This window comes from Crinia signifera, chromosome 3, assembly GCF_055691185.1.
Source record: "Crinia signifera chromosome 3, ASM5569118v1, whole genome shotgun sequence".
Classification (NCBI taxonomy): Eukaryota; Metazoa; Chordata; class Amphibia; order Anura; family Myobatrachidae; genus Crinia; species Crinia signifera.
This window is the reverse complement of record NC_139219.1, coordinates 211,764,049-211,783,417: the sequence shown is the minus strand read 5'-3', so window position 1 is coordinate 211,783,417 and position 19,369 is coordinate 211,764,049. Positions and strand designations below refer to the sequence as shown.

Below are 19,369 nucleotides of genomic sequence, written 5' to 3'. Positions count from 1 at the left end.
TCTACACACTAGTCCATATTTGTCAGATAGTATACCATTATGTGTTTGGTCTATATAAAAAAAATGGAATCAATGGAGAACACACAAAACCACACATATGTTGCTATGATCACCATGGTCTCTAGTTATAGTACCTGTTGTGCCCTGCACTATTAGATAGTAATGCTAATGCATGTACCACTGTATCACTGTGTTTGACCTATACAGCAAATGTTAGCTTCTAGAGAGGTACTAAAGAAGAAAGGAATAGTAATTAGTCAGTGAATAATTTTTTGAAATATGTGGTACATTGATTTGAGTAATTGCATACATTCTTTTGTTTAGAGATAAGTACATAGCCGTCCCATTAGGAGCTGCACGTGGAAATCAAACACAACTAAAGAAAAACATACCTTGTCTGGGTCTAAACTTGTTACCACCCAAACACAATGAGCATTGTCTTCATATTGAACTGGATAATTAGGTGATGTTATTATGCCAGCTGGACCTTGAAGATTTGAACCACATGTCCGTGCTGTAAAAATAATAATAAAAAAAGATAATTATATAGTTCTAATGACATATAAATGTACATTGCTAAATTACATATATCTAATATTTAAAAATAAAATCTTGAATTATTGTGTTTTTTAACAGTAGAAACAGCATATAATAGCATTGCATTTGAAATGCATATTTTTTAAACTTAAAAGATCATTTATTTTCTTATATGATAAAGCAAGACAGGTATAACACACTTTAAATCTTCAAAAAGTATTTTTGAAGCATAAGATCAAAGGAGGCTCCAGAGAGGGGACTGCTGAACAGTTCAAAATTCACTTAAGGGAGCCACACCTACTGCCACCAACTGCTATTCTATACTGACTTACTGGCAGTTGGTATTTCTTCCCTATTTGAATTTTGAACTGTATGGCAGTCATACCTCTGGAGCTGCCACTGCATAAGATGATGATTAACATATCCAAGTGGTAGGAAATGTAGAATGCTGCACTAATACAGGGATGTTCTCTGTACAATGTAGATAAATAATCAATAATAAATATAATTAGTATATGAGCAAAGAGTAGCATTTATTTTAATGTGTGCAGGTGCAGATGACGCGTTCAACTGTGAATCAGGCACTAATTGTAGAGTATCTAATTATATATTTATGATTTATACAGGTTTAAATAAAGTAGGTTGTTCACCATAAAGTTAATTTCAATTTAAATTAAAAATCTAATTTTGGGTCTACTTTGGTGAAATAAGATTAAAAGGCCAATTATACTTACCTGTGCTCCCCAATCCACGGATACACTTTACTAGAATGGGAAAATTAATAACCCCACTAAAATGTAGAAAAATAGCATCAAAGGGCTGGTGGAACCTTTTCTTAGCTCCAGGCATTCATATTCTGTGTGTCATTCATTAAAAAGCATGTTCCTGATCCTTGTGTACTGTACAAAACTGACAGTCCTGCAACAGCATACCTTTTTCTTAGTGAACATTTCAGCAGCTGTAGATCATGTGATCTGCTTAGCGTTGCCTTCCTCCAGGTCTAATTGTTAATCTGCAAATGATTGTTGCTACTTTTGTTTCTAAAAGGTTGTAGATAGATTTTACAGCTTTGTACAGTGTTTTCCCGACAATGTTAGTTTTCCTTGTATGATTGAAAAGGCAATCTCTACACAGAGTAGACATTTGGCAGATGCAAAGAAATGCTCTGTCAGTTTTTAGTGCGTAAACCATCCGTCTCCATAGAAGTTGCTCAAGGTTAGCAGCTACCATGGTTAAATAAATATGAACATTATTTTTTCTTTACAAATCTCTTTTGTGTGACAATTGTTCCGAATAAATACAAGATAAACAGAGACACAGGAATAATGAAGAAGTATACCAATTTTCCCATGAAAACATAGTTTATTGCTGTATCTAGGTTCTCCTACGTTCTGATGTTACACTTACCATTACTGCTGAATCATCTTGATATTGTTAAGATAATATTGGCATTTAATCAATAAGAATCTGGTGTAGTTTTGAATGCAACCCACTACAGACAGAGCCACTCTCATCTGAGTGGCTCCCATCCCGCCATCCACCAACCTGCGCCATCATCAGCCGGTGAATGGGGCACGTGTTGATGTCTGCCAGACTGCCCTCCACCAGCAGCCGCCAGATACTGAAGTCTGGCGCACTGGCGGGGAGGGAGAGAGCGGCTCCATCTGTTTATGTGATCCTGCATTGCATGCATTGAAATACATGTGTATAGTTGTCTGTATACAGGTTTGCATGCATTTTTCTTTGTGCCCTATTTGGCTTGCTACTTACTGCCAGCAGAATTGTTGGCACTATCATACATTCAGCATTCAAGTACAATTACTGTATTTCACAGAGCTCTGCTACTTCCTGGCCTTTGGGGCTACTGCCCCCAAGAACACAAAAGACAATTTTGAGTGTACTGTGTTGACATTTCTCCTTTCAGAAGCAAACTGTATGTGTGCCGCCATCTTGATTTTTATCAGCTAACACTTTTTCCAAACATAAACTGCTCTGGGATCAGCTAACTCTAGCAGCCTGTAGGGTTACCTATTTAAGGCTTTCTGAAGTACAGACCAGTGCCAGAATAACTTCACTCCTGTGACCTGCTACTACCGTGTTTCCCCGATAATAAGACACTGTCTTATTTTTTTTTTTCACTCAAAAAAGACCATAGGTCTTTTTTTCTGGGGAGGGCTTATATAAAACATGCCCCAGTGCTCCTTTAAAAAATGCCCCAGTGCTCCTTTAAAAAAATGCCCCACTGCTCCTTTAAAACATGCCCCAGTCCACCATCTCAAAATTGAACCCAGTCATCCATCTTCCACATGCTCACACATTCTTGATGGCCCCAAACATGTTTGTTTACCGGAACTCCGTACGGTACGGTATTGATGGCCCCAAAACATCCGTCGGCGCTGTGTGCTGCACAGGCTGTACTGTTCAGCAGCCGCGTGATGTGCGCGGCGTGACGTCACGCCGAGCCTACCGCAATGCATCCCTGGGAACGGGAGCCGCGGTATTACCGTACAGGCGAGGTGAGCGGGGCTGAGCAGGGCTACACTTTAACAACTGTAAAAAAATCTATGGGAAATTTCATAGGTCTTATTTTCGGGGGAGGGCTTATTTTGGACAAATGTTCCAAATCTGGGGTAGGGCTTATTATCGGGGTAGTTCTAATTATCGGGGAAACACGGTAGCTCCTTACCACTATTTATGGGAGTGTCTCAGTTCCTAGTATATTTCTGGTGCTGTTCCTTACTCTATTGTGATTGAATCTGTATGCAATATACTGTAAATTGTATAATCCATACTGCAATCATCTACATTCATACCATACAGTGCACTTCAGACTGTAATCATCTGCATTCATTCTAGAACGTGAATTCAGTCTGAAAATATCAGCATCTATTTTAGGCAGAGTACTTAAATCTACAATCAATGTACTTCTTTATATGCTGTGCATTCTACTTTGAAAGCTCCAGTATCCATTCCATTAAGTGTATTACATTTTAGTAGAACCAATCATAGGTGCTGATTCTGTGGGTGCTCAAGGGCCCGAGCACCCACGGAAATTGATGAGCACCTACAGGCCCGAGTCCCGCTGCTGGGCCGCCATATTAACTTGCTAATTTGCGGCTGAAGCACCCACATGGCCGGACCCGCCACCTGGGAAACAGTTTGCCGGGAAGAGTGTATTTTGTCCGCGGAGTACCTGCACTGTGGGGGAAATTTATGTACCTGCACTGTGGTGGCATTTATCTATGTGGAACGCCGTAATTTGAATATTGGAGACAACTGTGCTCCATAATATAAATTGGTATTATTTTGTGGCCACACCCCTTCTCCAAGAAGCCACTCCTCTATATTTTTGGATTGAGCACCCACCAGCAAAAACATAAATCGGCACCTATGGCACCAATATCCATTCCTTGAAATGCACTTCAGCCTGCAACTATCAGTAGCTATTCATACTGTGCATTCCTCAATTACAGTGCTCTCTGCAACAGTGTGTGGAGTTTTACACCTGAAAGTGTCTACATCAACTACAGTATATGCAGTACATTTCTACCAGTTCTATATCCATCCAGAACTGTGTACATACGTGTTGTCTTCCTCACTTTGTATTGGTCTATAAATTGCTACCTTTTGTTCTCAATCTATTTCACATGATAAGGAGTCTCACCAGGCATCATGTTTCATACTACAGTCTTCACATATGCAATCTGACCCTCTGGTTCCCAATCCAAATACCTGAGAGGCACCAGATAATACCTTGTGCAAATATTTGCATTTAAACAGGTAACAATACAATAACATTCAAATTTCACAGCACACATTTCCACTAACCTCAGGGACTTTGCCACCTCTAAAAACTGTTATGCCTCATCAGTTGCAAGTATCCACTTGATTACAATGTGCAAGACACAACTTTGCCCTTACCTACTGTGCTAGCCTCCATAGAGGTGCAAGATACACAGTGGTCATATATTAAACTGTACATAAATTCCAGAACCTCCATTTCTACAAGATGGCTAGCTGCTTTATATGAAGGCAAATTTACAACCCTCTGGGTTTTTTTTAATTGCTTCTTGGTGCTGATTTTTAAAGTTTAAACATGAATTTAATCCAGCAAATTAACAGTAATTATATAATGTAAATATTGACTACACTAAAACAGAAAGTAGTTTAGGTTGGCTACTACTGCCAGAAACCCAAATCTTTATTCTACTTATAAAGCCTCTTATTTTCCTTTCCTAATGGAATAAAATATTGCTAATTAGCAAAAGGTTATTGACCCTTCAATTAACAACGTAATGTACAAAACAGAACTAAAACCAGATACAATGAAAAGAAAAATCAATTTTACTGGCTGGGAACATTTATTGAAAGTCTGTGCAGAAGTTTAAAGTAGAATCTAGAGTTCATGTTTGTATGTACAAATTAAACTACAAAATATCCATATAGTACTTATGTTAATGAAAATAAATTATACAGTAATAAATCATTTATACAGTAGTATACCTTTTAAATTTGTTCTTAAAATAGAACTCCTACAGAAATGCAAATATAGAGCAGTATATAAGACACATTTGGCTATAAAAAGAGTAAAGATTTTTAATAGATATCCGGCCGGACTGGATACACGGTGCGTTCCACAGGCCTGAAGAAATGACACTTCCGTACTCGATCTTTATTTTCTCAGATGTTTTTTCCTCTGTTTTAGAATATTTTTCTTAGAAAATAAATTGTGAAATATAATATGGTGTTGATATGTGAATAAGAGAGTGTTATCTATAGAATGGTAATTGTAATGAGGACATCCTGTCCATGTGACAAACAGGAAGAGGAGGGGCTAGAGTGACTCTGCACAGGTATAAATATCTCAACAGTTGTATAATACTCCACACACCTTGAGGAAGACCGGTTTGGTTGAAATGCGTTGGTGGCTGAGGAGTCTCCTGCTGCATGGTGTTTTGGATCTATAAACTTTCTGGACTTTGATGTGAGTTTCTGACGGTGGTAAAGCGGGGTATACATCTGACCCCCTTATGCTTACAGACAAGCCTTTTTGTTAAAAAGGCAAAACACGGTACCAGGCTTTTATATTATATATTTAGTTATTCCATTGTATTAATACATTGTTACGTCTATACGATAAGTTTATATGTTTTATATTCACATATCTGAGGAAAATTGGAGAAATTGGGAAGAACCGAACCTTTGTGACCCTCTATTCGATTGAACTTGGCCTGAGAGAGGCCAAAAAAGGGTATGGAAGCTAAGCTCATCCCCTATATTGTAAAATATAATATTCTTGTTCGTACAATCTGCACTATGAATTCCATTCTTCTCTGCTTTTGAGGTGAATCCAGGGAATAAAACCAAGGAGGAACTGAAATTACCCAGGATCACCTATTTTTGGACATCATTTGTGCATTCATCCTAACAGGAAGCGCAGGTTCCACTGCTCTATATTTGTACTTTGTTTATGGTAGGAGGTGTAACTACCGGTACCTAGTGGCATCCAATTGGAGCGCGGTTAATTCAATCCTTGTATTTCTCCTACAGAAATGCACCTATTTTAGGAAAGTGACAAAAAGTATATATCACTTACTGTTTAATGCCATATATTAATTTATAGAACATAGCATTGGAGTTTATGTTATAGTGATATTTAAAAATAGTTGTATAGTTTTAATGCATATGTTGCATGGATTTTATTTATTTATTCTCTCTCCGCCTCAACCCCCAACACATTCTCTGCCACACAGACACACCCTTTGATTCTTTCACCACCCTCTCCCAGCTGTCATATGTCACTTTGATTACATAATTTATCAGCAGTTTATTTTATTACATAGGTATTGCTATGGTATGAATATGGGTTTAAAATTACGCCAAACAGTAGCACAATCTTATACACATTACACCACACAAAATGCCCTGAATGTTTGCTATTGTAAATCTGATGTTGCACAAACCTGTGGTAAAAATCCGCACTGTCAGCTCTTCCAACCAGTTGGTAATTGCTATATCTTTCAGCTACAGTACATAAGGATTTCAGTCACTTGTTGAATGCCAATTTTATATATTCTTATTTATGTTACTATTGTATGTCAATGTTTTGTGTAATAAATGGTATTACACTATTGAGACATACAGTATTTCTGTGATTGGGCCACTCCATAATGAACCTATCTGAGAGGAGTTGAATTACTAATTTAGGAACAGATTGCTACTGTATGATGTGGAGGCCAACATTTCAATAAAAAGGTAAAGTTCGATACAACTGCCATTCACAGGAGTTTAATATCATTTCATTCTAATGATATTGTTAATTAGAAAGCGCTGTCTGAGACATATTCTTTTTGTATGTGCACTTCTATCCTGCTGGAGGGAGAGGAATACCTTTGTGGAAATTGGTACAGTTTGCTGCTTCTTTGCCCACTATGCAATTTTTTTGTTATTACTTTCATATATGTAAATGCCATTGCCTAGGTTTTAATGTAGACCCCAAATAAGTACTGTTTCATGTAAACAACAATGGCATAGAAAACAACTAATGCATACATTATATTATTCAGGATGGAAGATGAGAAGGGCAGGATTCAAGGCACAAAGGACTCTTTCCTTTACACTATTAACTTTTCAGGCTCAAATGTTAAAAATGATTTAAAACCATGGGTTCTATGTAAAGCAATCCTAATTGTTGGCAGCATATTTTGCTTAGTATCACGGTGATAATATTCTAGGTGCAGTACTTTGCTGTGTTGCTGGCAGCCTAATGTTGTCAGTGAAGGCTACTAAGAAATGCTCATGCTTTGCACTTTTACCCAGCAGGGATTTAGCAAGAATGAAACGGGAAAGTCTTTTGCTAAATCCCCTTTAATGTCAAAAGCGGTATAGGCATAAACAACTTTAGCTAAACTTACTGATATTCACTAAATTCTTAAAGAAGCTCCTAACCCATACCGTATATCCCTTGTTCGCAAATTATGCCTCTTGTGGAAAGTAACATACAGTACATCACATATACCGTTTTTGCATCAACATTAACAAATGGCAAATTTGTGTCCATAATATAAATTCTCAATAACTAAATTTCAAGGTCTTTAAACATCAATCATGCACATATATTTTGGGCACTATGCCACTGTAACTATATATAATTATTAGATTCATCCATGGCAGTGAGAACCAACTGGTACACAGGACATTATATACTGTACATGTATCTGTACAAAATTAGTACTGATCCTTATGTCTCTCCTGTGTTAAAGTCAGCCAGATATCATTAGAAGATAGTCGTGCCCTTTTTTTTTTAGCTGTGACCTCTGGGGAGTGAGAAGATGTGTTTTCTTTTACACATTTTACTGGTCTCAGAATTTCAAGGAAACCGTGCCAGATTTGCCTGCTGTTCCATCTGTGTTTAACCTCATGTAATTCCAGAACCTGGGAGTTTTAATTACTTATGCTTTGTATACTTCTAGGCTATGCATCCCTAAGCTAAGAAATAAAAGCATTAAAAAAGTTAATTTTCTTAAAGCTCTGGACTTGGGCTGCCAATACAATCTACTGTTTAGAAAAAGGTTTTAGGATACATTTTCACTAAGAAGCTCCTTACCATATTATCATTCCCATTTCTTTCATTTTTTTTGCTACATTTTAGTTTGTTACTCTACTAAGTATTTGTTACTCTACTAAAGTAAAAATAAATATGCCCAACACAGTATATTTAGTTTATGTCAACGAAAAAGTTAATACTACTGTATATGGGGTCAAGCTGATGTTGTGAGCTGTCCTTTTTTATGAATGTATAAGGTCTTTTTAAAACTTTATAATATACCTATTATCTTTCTAAAGAATTTCCAGACCTATGGGTGGACTCTTGGGGATATTCAAAGATGTGTATAATCCAAAATCCATCTGATGTAAGATTTTAGTGTCTGCGATTTTGTCATATGATGTAATATGTCAACACTCGGCTGTTTTTTTTTCACCTGGGTCACATCTTATATGGTATGCCATGTAATGACTTCACACAACATCTGAACCTCAATTTTTTTTATTTTAATTTTTATAGACTATTAAATTAGTTTTTTAACTATACTGTACTGTATATGCCTATTCTCTTTGCACTGTACATATGGATGTGCTGCTGGAATGCGAGAGTAGGAGAGGCTAAAGAAACCTTTATGTGTATGATGTAAGCATATGTGTGAGCACATACTATCTTTCGTCTTCACGTGTTTGGTGCCCCTTTTAAGAAAACTTGGGACCTGGAAACCCTGGATAGTGACACCATCATATTCCTGTGCACCAGGGGTGTGAATATTTTATAACGTTATCACACTATAATTTTTTGGTTCCTCCATATTTGATCTCATTTCTTCAAATTTAGCAGTGTGTAGGGACTACTCATACATTTCACTGTACGTTCCCATAGTGCATGGGAGACTGTTCTTATTTTCTTATGTATTTATGTATGTGGGTTGGTGACCCCATTACAGTCTTATGCTGCTTTTAGAAAAAAAGGAAAGAGTGGTTGCGCTATCCAATAATAACAAGTGTTATACTTAATATAAAAACAATTATTTTTATTTTGAAATGAAGGAATTCCTTTCCTTTAAAAAAGAGGGGGATAGTATCTATAAAGCTATGTAGCTTAAAAAGCATAAAATGTTGATATACATGAAAAAAAGGTGCTGCGGTATTTGTGTATATTGGGTAGAGTCCCAAGAGTCACCTTAATCCAGACGTGTCCTGTCCTCTTTTGGGCCCGAATAGATTGTGATCCCAATTGCGAATGGGAAACAGTGGGGTTAAATGCTTCCTCTCTGTCTTGTCTCTAATGGGTGGTAAATAGAGTTGTTCCACAAAGAGATATTGGAAAAGTTGTGGATATGGGATCCTGACTTGACAATAATTACAGAGGTGGCGTTCCTCCACAAAACGAACGATGCCGGTCTTGGAATCTGTGTGCTGCTTTTAAGGCAGGAGTAAATGCATGCTGATGTGACAACAGCTGTTTATTCAAGAGTATCTATAGGGGAATACTGGCCTACATAAAAATGAGCATATCTAAGCATGGAATGCAGTATTATTGTATGCTGCAATGAGACAGATCCTCAAAGTACAATAACTCCATGTGCTTCAGTAAACACCCCCAAATATATTTATACTATTTACACCACTCTGATCTTATGGAACTCTTCCGCATTTTATGGCAATAGTAATGTGTCAGTTCTAGGTACTCAACTTTACAACATCTGTTGAAGAATTCTAAAATGACAAATGGATTAATATAATGTTTTTACCCCCTAAAATACTTTTTTCCATGATTGCACAAACTATGCATATTCTGCAGCAAGCTATAACGTTAGCAAAAAATAGATATAATAAAGTATTTTATCTACCACGTACTGTGGCATTGAAAAGCTTACTATGAAACTGGTGAGTTTTAAACGCTTTTGCTTGAAATGAAAGTGTGAAAAGAGAAATCCAGCCATAGCTATACTGACACCGACAGCCACAAATTCCTGTGCAATTTATGGCTTTCATTTTCATTTCATGTTTTTTTTTTTTTTTTTCAACAAAACAGAAAATGGGTTTTTAAAAAGATGGAATAACTATATTCAAGTCATAAAGAACATAGCGGTAGTAGCATGAATTTCAGAGATACATTCTTAAAGAAATGTGCAAACTATAATTTTAAGGTATTTAAAATTGAACTGCTTTCCCACTGGCTTTACCTCGGCAGATTGGTCTATGATCACTCCATGCAGCAAGTGTGTCAGTCACTCTCTGACAAGTTATACTCTTCGAGCCTTGTAACACATAATTATCATCACAGGAAAATTGGACATTGGCACCCAATCTAGAAATAACGTGAGAAGAAAAGAAAAACAAAAATATATTGTAAGAAATAGGCAATGCTGTAATATTTATAGAGGAGAATTGATGATCAAAATGAAAGATGTTCCTATTTGTAAAAGACGATAATTGTGCCTATACTGTAAGATACATAGAAAATATCTTTAATTCTTATATTACATTGTAATAGGTCCACTTTCCTAGAACTGACAAGATCAGAGACATGCATCCTTGCTACAGCTCTCCAAGTGCAGTGTTTTTTTTTGCTTGCAAAGAAAAGGTTCTTGTTCTAAACTTTGGTGTGACTTGCTATAATATTAAGAAAAGTCACAATTACTGTAATTTGTTTTCTTCTAGAGACGGAGCCATCTTTCTCACCATGTAATAAGTGCCCATATATGTCCAGCTTGAATACCAGCTGCTTGTACTTAATGTTATTACTTGTCTGGACATGTACATCTGAATACAAATAATCTTATAGACACATAGAAAGAACGATCAATAATGAAGTATCAGGTAAATAGGTGAACGTTTAAAACATTAACTGGTTTTTTTTTAATTATGCAGCTTTTATTTATTTCTAGCAATTTACAACATTAAATTTAGTGATTTCACCACACATTGGCAAGGATAATGCAAGTGCTTGTGCTACCAAAAGCCAGGGGCCTGACAAAAAAAAGGTGATAAAGTGGAGAGTGATAAATTACAAGTGAACAAGTTCCTAACTGTCATTTTTCAAACATACTGTAGCTTGTAGCATGAAAGTTAGGAGATGATTGACTGACACTTTATCACACTCTACTTCATCACTTTTTGAAGCTTGGTACATCTGGCCAAAATCATATTAAGGTCTGTTAATCAGTTGTGGTACTGGGCACTACTGGACTCCATAGCAAAATTTAAGTGAGGTCCAGTCTAAGATACCATACTTTATCCTCCTCAGCATTGCAGGCCCTACAAATGTGCAAAACCTTTAGTGGCCACCTTTCTTAAATTCACTCTGTAGCAACCATACATTGTAATTGTGTTATTCTATTCTAAACAGAATGCTACAGTTTTTACAGGAAAAGGTTTTCTAAATGAATTGAAATTTGCATTGTTTAAATGTGTCCAAATAAAAAAACAAGTAAACAAAAAAACACGTAGCTGCAATTAATAAAATTCATAAAAATATTGTTACTAAAGGGTGGCCATGATGTAAAATATATCATAGCGGCACAGTAGCATGGGGTGAATGAACAAAACCCCTATGGGTGCTCCACTTTTACTAACAGATTGACATCTATGACAGCAGTGCTTTTACCTCTACATTCAATTCAGTAGAACACCACTTTCCTACTTATTGCTGGACAGAGGGCATGGGGTGTAACAAGAGAAAGATCGTTCTATAAGATTTTCTAATGGCAGATGTCCACATGATGTTTCTGACTGGTCACATATGGACAAAGGTGCTGATTTATGTTTTTGCTGGTGGGTGCTCAAGCCAAAAATATAGGGGAGTGGCTTCATGGGAAAGGGGTGTGGCCACACAATAATACTGATTTATATTATGCAGCACAGTTGTCTCCAATATTCAAATTATGTCAACAGTGCCAAATACATAAATGCCCACACAGTGCAGGTACAAAAATCCCCCCCACAGTGCCAAATACATAAATGCCCCCAGCGCCAAATATATAAATGCCCCCACAGTGCAGGTACAGTACATAAATACCCACACCGTACCTGTGCCAGCGACGAGGGAGGGGGAGTGCAGTTGGACATGGGCAAGTGGGCTGCTGCTGAGCGGGTGGGTGCTCATCAATTTCCGTGGGTGCTCGGGCCCTCAAGCACCCACAGAATCGGCACCTATGCATGTGGATAAATCTGGAGCATCTGCTACCCTTGACATTGCTAAATATGCATCCAGGTCTGCAGACTGGGCATAATTTGTCTCTTTTGCATGGGCATATTTTAAGCCTGAGCACTAGATGACCCCTTGGAGTTAAACCACATTTTATAGAAGTATTGTACTGCACAGTATGAATCCCTTGTTCAGTAAGGTATGTATAATCTGAAATGGTATATACTGTATATGTATGTTACATATTGTATCAAGAAGTCATTTTTATGCACTGCCTTGCAATGTCCCAGGATGCATTCTAATTACTGATGCATGTTGCAAAGTTAATATTCTCTCAATCATGCTAATGCTCTCTTTGCTAGATATTTTTACACATTTCTATATAAATTACATTCCAATGATTTATCCATTTATCTTGTGTGGCTTTAGCACAAAACAGACAAATGTACCTTGAGGCCTGCTCAAATGGAATACATGATGGATACTGACATGCTTATCCTGTTCTCTGTCTATATTTTCTTATAGGCTTACCATGTCATTTCCTTGTGGCTTTAGCAAATTATTGTTCCTCCAAGTGCCTAAAGCTCCATAACAAAATTGTATATTCCGTGTATTGACATGCCAACACCATCAGTCATATGCGATTACAATATTATGTTCTACCTTTGATGTTTCTGATGTGCTTCCAAATGGAAATGGAAATGTTTGCAAACATACATTTTCAAATTTCAATACAATTTCTTTTTTTTTCTCTGAAGGGGTGATCAATGGGTTATAGGCACAGCGGAAAAAATACAAACATAATTTGACATGTGTAAGTATGTTATTTAATCATGCTAAAATGGGAGGTTAATACTGACTAATATAGTATGTGATGTTTGGCAAAGTGACTAAAGCTGTGTACACGGGGCGGGGCTTCAGCAGACATGTGAAGAGACGTTTTCTCCTGTTGCTCCCCGCTACAGTTATCCTGTTTTACATATCCTGACTACGTGCGCTTATCTAAAAAGCCTTCTGGTGGTAGGGGAAGCTGCCTGGATTATCATTAGCATCTCCGGTGACTTCTAAGGGGATCCGGGGCCAAGTTCTGAGGTTTGACATCCTGCAGCTCCCGAGCGGAGGCCTGACGTGGGCGCCATCTTGCTGCTGCGCCTCGTGGAGGACACGATCCAGCCGGCTGTGTGACATCCTCACCCAACGCGCTCCTTGCTATCGCGGACCTCATATCCTCCCGCACGGCTCTCTAAAGCTACCAGCAGCATTATATTCAGACTCCTGGAGTCGGGGGAGGACCCACCACGCAGCGTGGGGTAGGAGGCAGGCAGCAGCCATCCTTGTCCAGCAGGTTCCAATACACAGTAACCTGCCCCACTACACGCACTATACCTATTGTGGCCTGGGGCTGCCAGTGATATGTTAATTGCTCAGCAGCGCTGCCTGTTTATGACTCTACCTCCATGCTGATAGTGGCATAAAACCACTGCACTCATCCCAAGCCGCGGACCTTTTAACATTGCTTGTACCAGATAGCACTGTTCTGCTTCACTCCTCCATACAGCAGTTTTTACTGCCAAATCCACTGTTGCCATTTATGCCAATTGTATATACAGTTGCACAATCAACTCTGCAGCAACAGCAGCTGCCATTCTTCTTTGCAGACTCGGAGGTGTGCTAGCCACCTCCGTCATTATTAGAGCTCCTCCACGGCAGCCAATCGGTATACCTGCATATTTGGAATTCCAGCTGTGTATACTCCGCATATTAATATGGAGGCTTCTCTTCAATTAATCCTACAGGCTATAAATGCCTCTACTGACAGGCTGCTCGGCAGGCTCACTGATGCGCGGGGAGATGTACTCTCGCTCTCTGACCTTCATGATATATGTGATGTGGGAGATGGGGTGGATATAACTCAAGAACATGATATCACAGTCCCTGCTGCTCCCATGTCAAATCGTTCCCGGGATAAGTGCTCTGGGATGAATCTGTCCCGATGTAAGGATACTTGCTATCCTGTAGCTATATGCTCAGAAGATGATCTGATTCACATAAATAGCATTCCATTGCTCTTAAAGGCAACTCTACGGTTTTTTATTCAACTACATGAATATCCTGCTGGTCCTACTTTTGTAACTGATCCTGCGGCCACATGCATGATCCTGGTTACCAAAATGTCAACTTATATACGGCCCTCCGATATCTTGAAATTCAGACTCTTGCTGTATATGGCCACTGGTTTTCCTTTTGCATATCCTGGACCACCATGGGAGGAGTCCGGCATCCTGGTTCTAATCTCTGAAGTCATGGAACTGTGGGCGGACTGTGCCTATCGGTGATGTCTGTTTTCCCAATGCAAAGTTTCTATTCTGTTCCTCTATTATTAATGTTTTTTGTGTCCTTTTTATATTCGTATACTTGTGCACTATATTCTGTCAGTTTTTGCAATATTGCATCTACAATAGCAGTTCCAGCCATTTCTTTCGGGAGAGTGGGAACTAGTCTAGTTTTGTTCCATTAATGTAATGCCTTTATTAGATACATGTTCTATTATCCTTTTTGTTGCCCCAATCAGTCCATACTGTTTATTATCCTTCAATTTGGGTGGGATTATTTGTTTGGCGTTTTTTTTCATTTTACTATATCCTTTAGCTTATATGACTACAATTCTTAATGGCTGGGTGGGTAGGGTATGAGGGGTAAGTTAGTTGTGAGTAAGAGGGCTAATAAGGTGGTTTAGGACTACCATTGGCTATTACCACTAATTTACTACCTTTCCTGGGGGGGGGGGGGGTGGTGGTTCTATAGGTTAGTATAGTTTAGTATAGGGTAGCTATAGTATCTGGGGGGGTATGGTTAGGGGATCCAGGTACGCCTTAGTTGGGGATGGGTTGTACAGGGTGGGGGGTTATGTGGGGGGTTTGCTTTGGGCTTTTTGGGTGGATATTTTTGATTTATGCTTCCCATTGCCCTGGCTAGACCAGATGCTTGACTGTATTATTCTGTATCCCCAGACTAGTGTTTTTTTTCTCTGTATCCAATACTATAGCGGCAGATTAAACTCCTTCATCTATACTGCTAATGTGTTGTTTTTGGGGGTGGGTTGGATGACCCCGGATGGCGCCTCCGGTTTTGTCTAGTCCGCAGTCATTTCAATATATACTGTAGATTTGCTGCTACTGATAATATACTTATATATCTTGATGCATATGTACCCTACGATCCCTGTTCCAACATGTGTAATACTCGTCAAATGCATCTGTTGTACTTTTGTTTTGCTTATGTCGGGAAGCATGTTTATGTTTTGTATTTCTAAAATATCAATAAAAATTACTGAATTTAAAAAGCTGTGTACACACGGGGGCAATAGGGGCTGAAATCGCTGGGAATATGGTTGCTGGCGACCATATTGCCAGTGATGGGAGTGCGCGCTCCCGTTTTTAGCCCCATTCTAATCGCTGGTCGCAGGAGCTTGCTCCTGCGACCAGCTGATTACCTCTGCGGCACCGCCCAGCAGAGGTTCCCTTTCATCAGCGACCATCTCTGGTCGTTGATGAAAAGGAGAAACTGAGCAATATCTCTCCCCCGTGTGTATGGGGCTTTAGCCTTCATTTACAGTCACATATCATTCTGTACCTACTTATACCTATTCCAGCTTCTCTCGCGCTGCCCCCCTGCACTGGAACAACCTCCCGCCACCCATCAGGCTATCTGATTCCCTTACCTCCTTCAAGCGCTCCCTCAAAACCCACTTTTTTCGACTAGCCTATCCCTCCTCCTAACCTCTTTTGATCCTCCTATCCTGCCTCCGTTCCCCTCCGTTCCTACTTATCCTATTGTATTTCGTTCGTCCACCCACCTATTTTTAGTATGTTAACTCTTATGAGCAGGGCCCTCCTTCCTCACGTACTCACCCTACCTCATTACCTCATCTGTGCTCCTGTCCTGTTCTTCCCTTCCTCTACTTCATCTTCAGTCTCCTTGACAATTCTGACACCTACTTCTGAACTGATGCTGATTTTAGTTCTACCAGCTATACCCCTATTTATACTGTATCTTTCAACACACCCTGTACGTTACCTTGTAATTTGTTTTTTTTGTTTGCTATGTACAGCGCTGCGGACACTTTGCGGCGCGTTATAAATAAACGTACTACTACAGTATTACAGTATACTTTACTTATTGACCATTTAAGCTACAGTACCAGATTGTAAATGTAGCATTTGGTTTTGTTTGTTTTAATCCTTTGAGTGCCAACATTGCTGTGAGCGATCCTCAAAATATTTGCTAAAATGTCAGCATCACTCACAGTGACTGTTCTTTTAGTATAAATAAATACAAATGGCACCTCTGAATAGCTGCCTGGGTGCTGTACAGCTCAGTAATTATATGTTCCCCATGTCCATGTCATTAGAGTACATCTAGTATATATATATATATATATATATATATCAGTACTGTTACTGGCTACCTAGCTGGCTCTGCAATCCCCATGTGGCACCGCTGAATGGCTGTCTTGGTACTACACAGCTTAGTAAATATGTTCCCCATGTCCATGTCCCTTATTAGAATGAATCTAGTACATATCTGTACATGTGATGTATATGTGTGATGTATATCTGTACTGCCATTGTTACTTGTACTGATAACCCTTTGTATTACAGTATGTGCATTGTTATTTTTAATGTCTGTAAAGAGCCTTGAGTCCTGTAGGAGAAAGTACGCTATATAAATAAAACTTACTTACTTACAAATAGAGCCAAGTCAATTAACTGAAGTTTAGTTAAATTTGCACCCGGGAAAAAAAAAAAGTCGCTGTAAGTGGCGCTGGCATTTTTAAAGCATATTTTGAAGATCTCTCAAAGGGTTAATAAAAAGGTTTGCTTGGCAATTTTCACACCTATTTTGACAAATTCCCTTGGCAAATACAAATACCTTGGCAAAAACAAATACTAATGGAACAGATTTTTTATTTGAATAAGACTATGTTGATTTATCAAAAACGATAAAACAAGCAGGAACACCAAGGGATAATGATTGTCCATATGTATTAAAAGGCAGTCCAGGGATAGGTCCTATCCCTGAGGAAGCCGCTGAGGTCTAGGAGGCAGAGAAATGTGTTGGATCTTTGTTTCTGGTACCAGTTGTTGGAAGTCTTGTTGGAGATCCTTTTCCTGTAGGCGGACCCTGATTTGGCCAGTCTGGAGTGCTAACCAGTAAAAGCCGGGAGCCAGGAGCCTATTATCATCTCAAAACAACAGGTGGCCATCTGTATTTATTTTATTATGGTGCTAATGTTGCTATAGCCACAAACATCATCTAAAGGAATGGTAACTATAACACCTTTATTCATCTGCTCATATTTGCTTAATGCTGCGTTCATTCCAGCCTAAAGAGGCTAGACCAGGGGTGGCCAAACCTGTCCTCAAGATCTACCAACGGTGCATGATTTCCAGGCAACCTGTGGATCTATAGTAGGAATGAATGCAGCATGTTTTAAAATATGACAGTTAGTAATGGCTACAGCTGTGCACCAGCTAGGTAACCTGGAAAACGTGGATCGTTGGTAGATCTCGAGGACCGGTTTGGCCACCCCTGGGCTAGACTAACAAACTAACGACTGTCCGTTCTGCTTGCTTAAAAAAACTTTTGAGCCTCTGCATGAACTGCATCTTACCCATTATTTCTCTAACTGCAAACAACCTCACTCTTTGGGAATATAGCTGCTTTAATTAGTAACATTATAATCTTCAGGGGTTCTCCCCTCATCATCTACAGAATATTTTTCCTGGAGGATTCGTTTTGTTATTTATTTTTATTGTATTTAATTGTGTTTTATTATTATTATACTCATATGAACTAATTATTAAATTGTTCTTTACTATTTTAGTGCAGTGTCTGTTTCTGTTTTGGCCAATTTTTCCATATGTGGATAAGTACCCACATCTCACTGCAGCTCTAAATAGTAAAATATTTTTGCACACATACTGTAGGTTATATCCAGCGCACAGCCATAAACTTTAGCTTTTTCCTCATTATAGTACAGATTTGTCCTTACTTGTTATTGCCTGCAATGCAATTGCACTGCATTTGCATTGCAGGTGTTGTGCTGTAGCAGGGTTTGCAGTTGCAGGAGCATATGTACACATGCTCCCAATGTATCTTACCCTGCTATGTGGAGCTAATGGAAGTGGCATAACAATAGCTCCGCAGCCCCCATGGCGGCTTGGAGGTGCTAGGTAAGATTGGGTGCCGCAGGGACTGCAGAGTTATTGCTGGGGGTTAATGCGGGGGCCGCAGCCGCTGATGAATATTTAGCTGCTGGCCAGGCACCCTCCCCCTGCTCCTTCTCCTCCCCTCCGAGTCCTCACCACTGCCACTCAGTCCACTGTGACTGCTGCCCGCCGGGAACAGCAGATCTTCCTCCTGTCAGAATGTCACTTTTAAAATGGCCACCCGCACACAGCAGAAGTTTATTAAGGATTCTAGAGGAGGTGGCGACCTCCTCTTGCATCCTAAATAACGGTCTGCTTTAAGGCGGTGACCATTTTGGAAGTTACATTCAGGAGGAGCGCCGGGACAGCAGACAGGAACATCTGCTGGTTCCAGCGGGCAGCAATGGACGGTGCCGGCGGAGGTGAGGAGGCAAGGGGGAGGGGCTCCCAAACTTTAGTTGCGGGGGGGGTGCCCAATTTCAAGTTACGCCACTGCTAAAAGATGCAGGAGGGAATGCTTGCCATGACACACAAAAATTGTGGTATCACCAGGGCATGCTGCTATAAGCAGCAACAATAAGTAAGAATACATCTGTGCTTATTATTTACCAAACATGGTCCAGAGAATACAAAGTTTAAGAAAAGGCACTGGAAATCTTCAAGAAAACATTACCTCTTAAATAAAAAGAAAATAATTGCCAAACAATGTAAAAATACCAACATGCCATACAACACACACAGTGGAAAAGAAAGGCTCATGCCACAGCCTTTTTTTTTTTTGCAAGTTGTGGTCCTGTTAGTAATATTGCTATTTAATGCACTGGAAGCATGCCTATTGCAGAAACAAGGGCCAAATGCAGTCAGGAATCTTCTTCTGTAACCTCATATTATGATGATGATGATGATGATGATGATGATGATG

General features: G+C 39.2%; 1 protein-coding gene across 2 annotated transcripts in view; it reads right to left on the bottom strand.

Annotated features, from left to right (window-relative positions):
* CSMD1 (CUB and Sushi multiple domains 1) overlaps positions 1 to 19,369 on the bottom strand; it is a 1,658,539-nt gene that overhangs the window by 547,335 nt on the left and 1,091,835 nt on the right. For both annotated transcript variants that reach the window (XM_083177358.1, XM_083177357.1), the window contains exons 9-10: positions 10,272 to 10,396; positions 393 to 514 (exon numbers count right to left, since the gene is read on the bottom strand). In XM_083177358.1, coding sequence (XP_083033484.1) covers positions 393 to 514; positions 10,272 to 10,396 — 247 coding nt within the window. The remainder of the gene's footprint in view (positions 1 to 392; positions 515 to 10,271; positions 10,397 to 19,369) is intronic.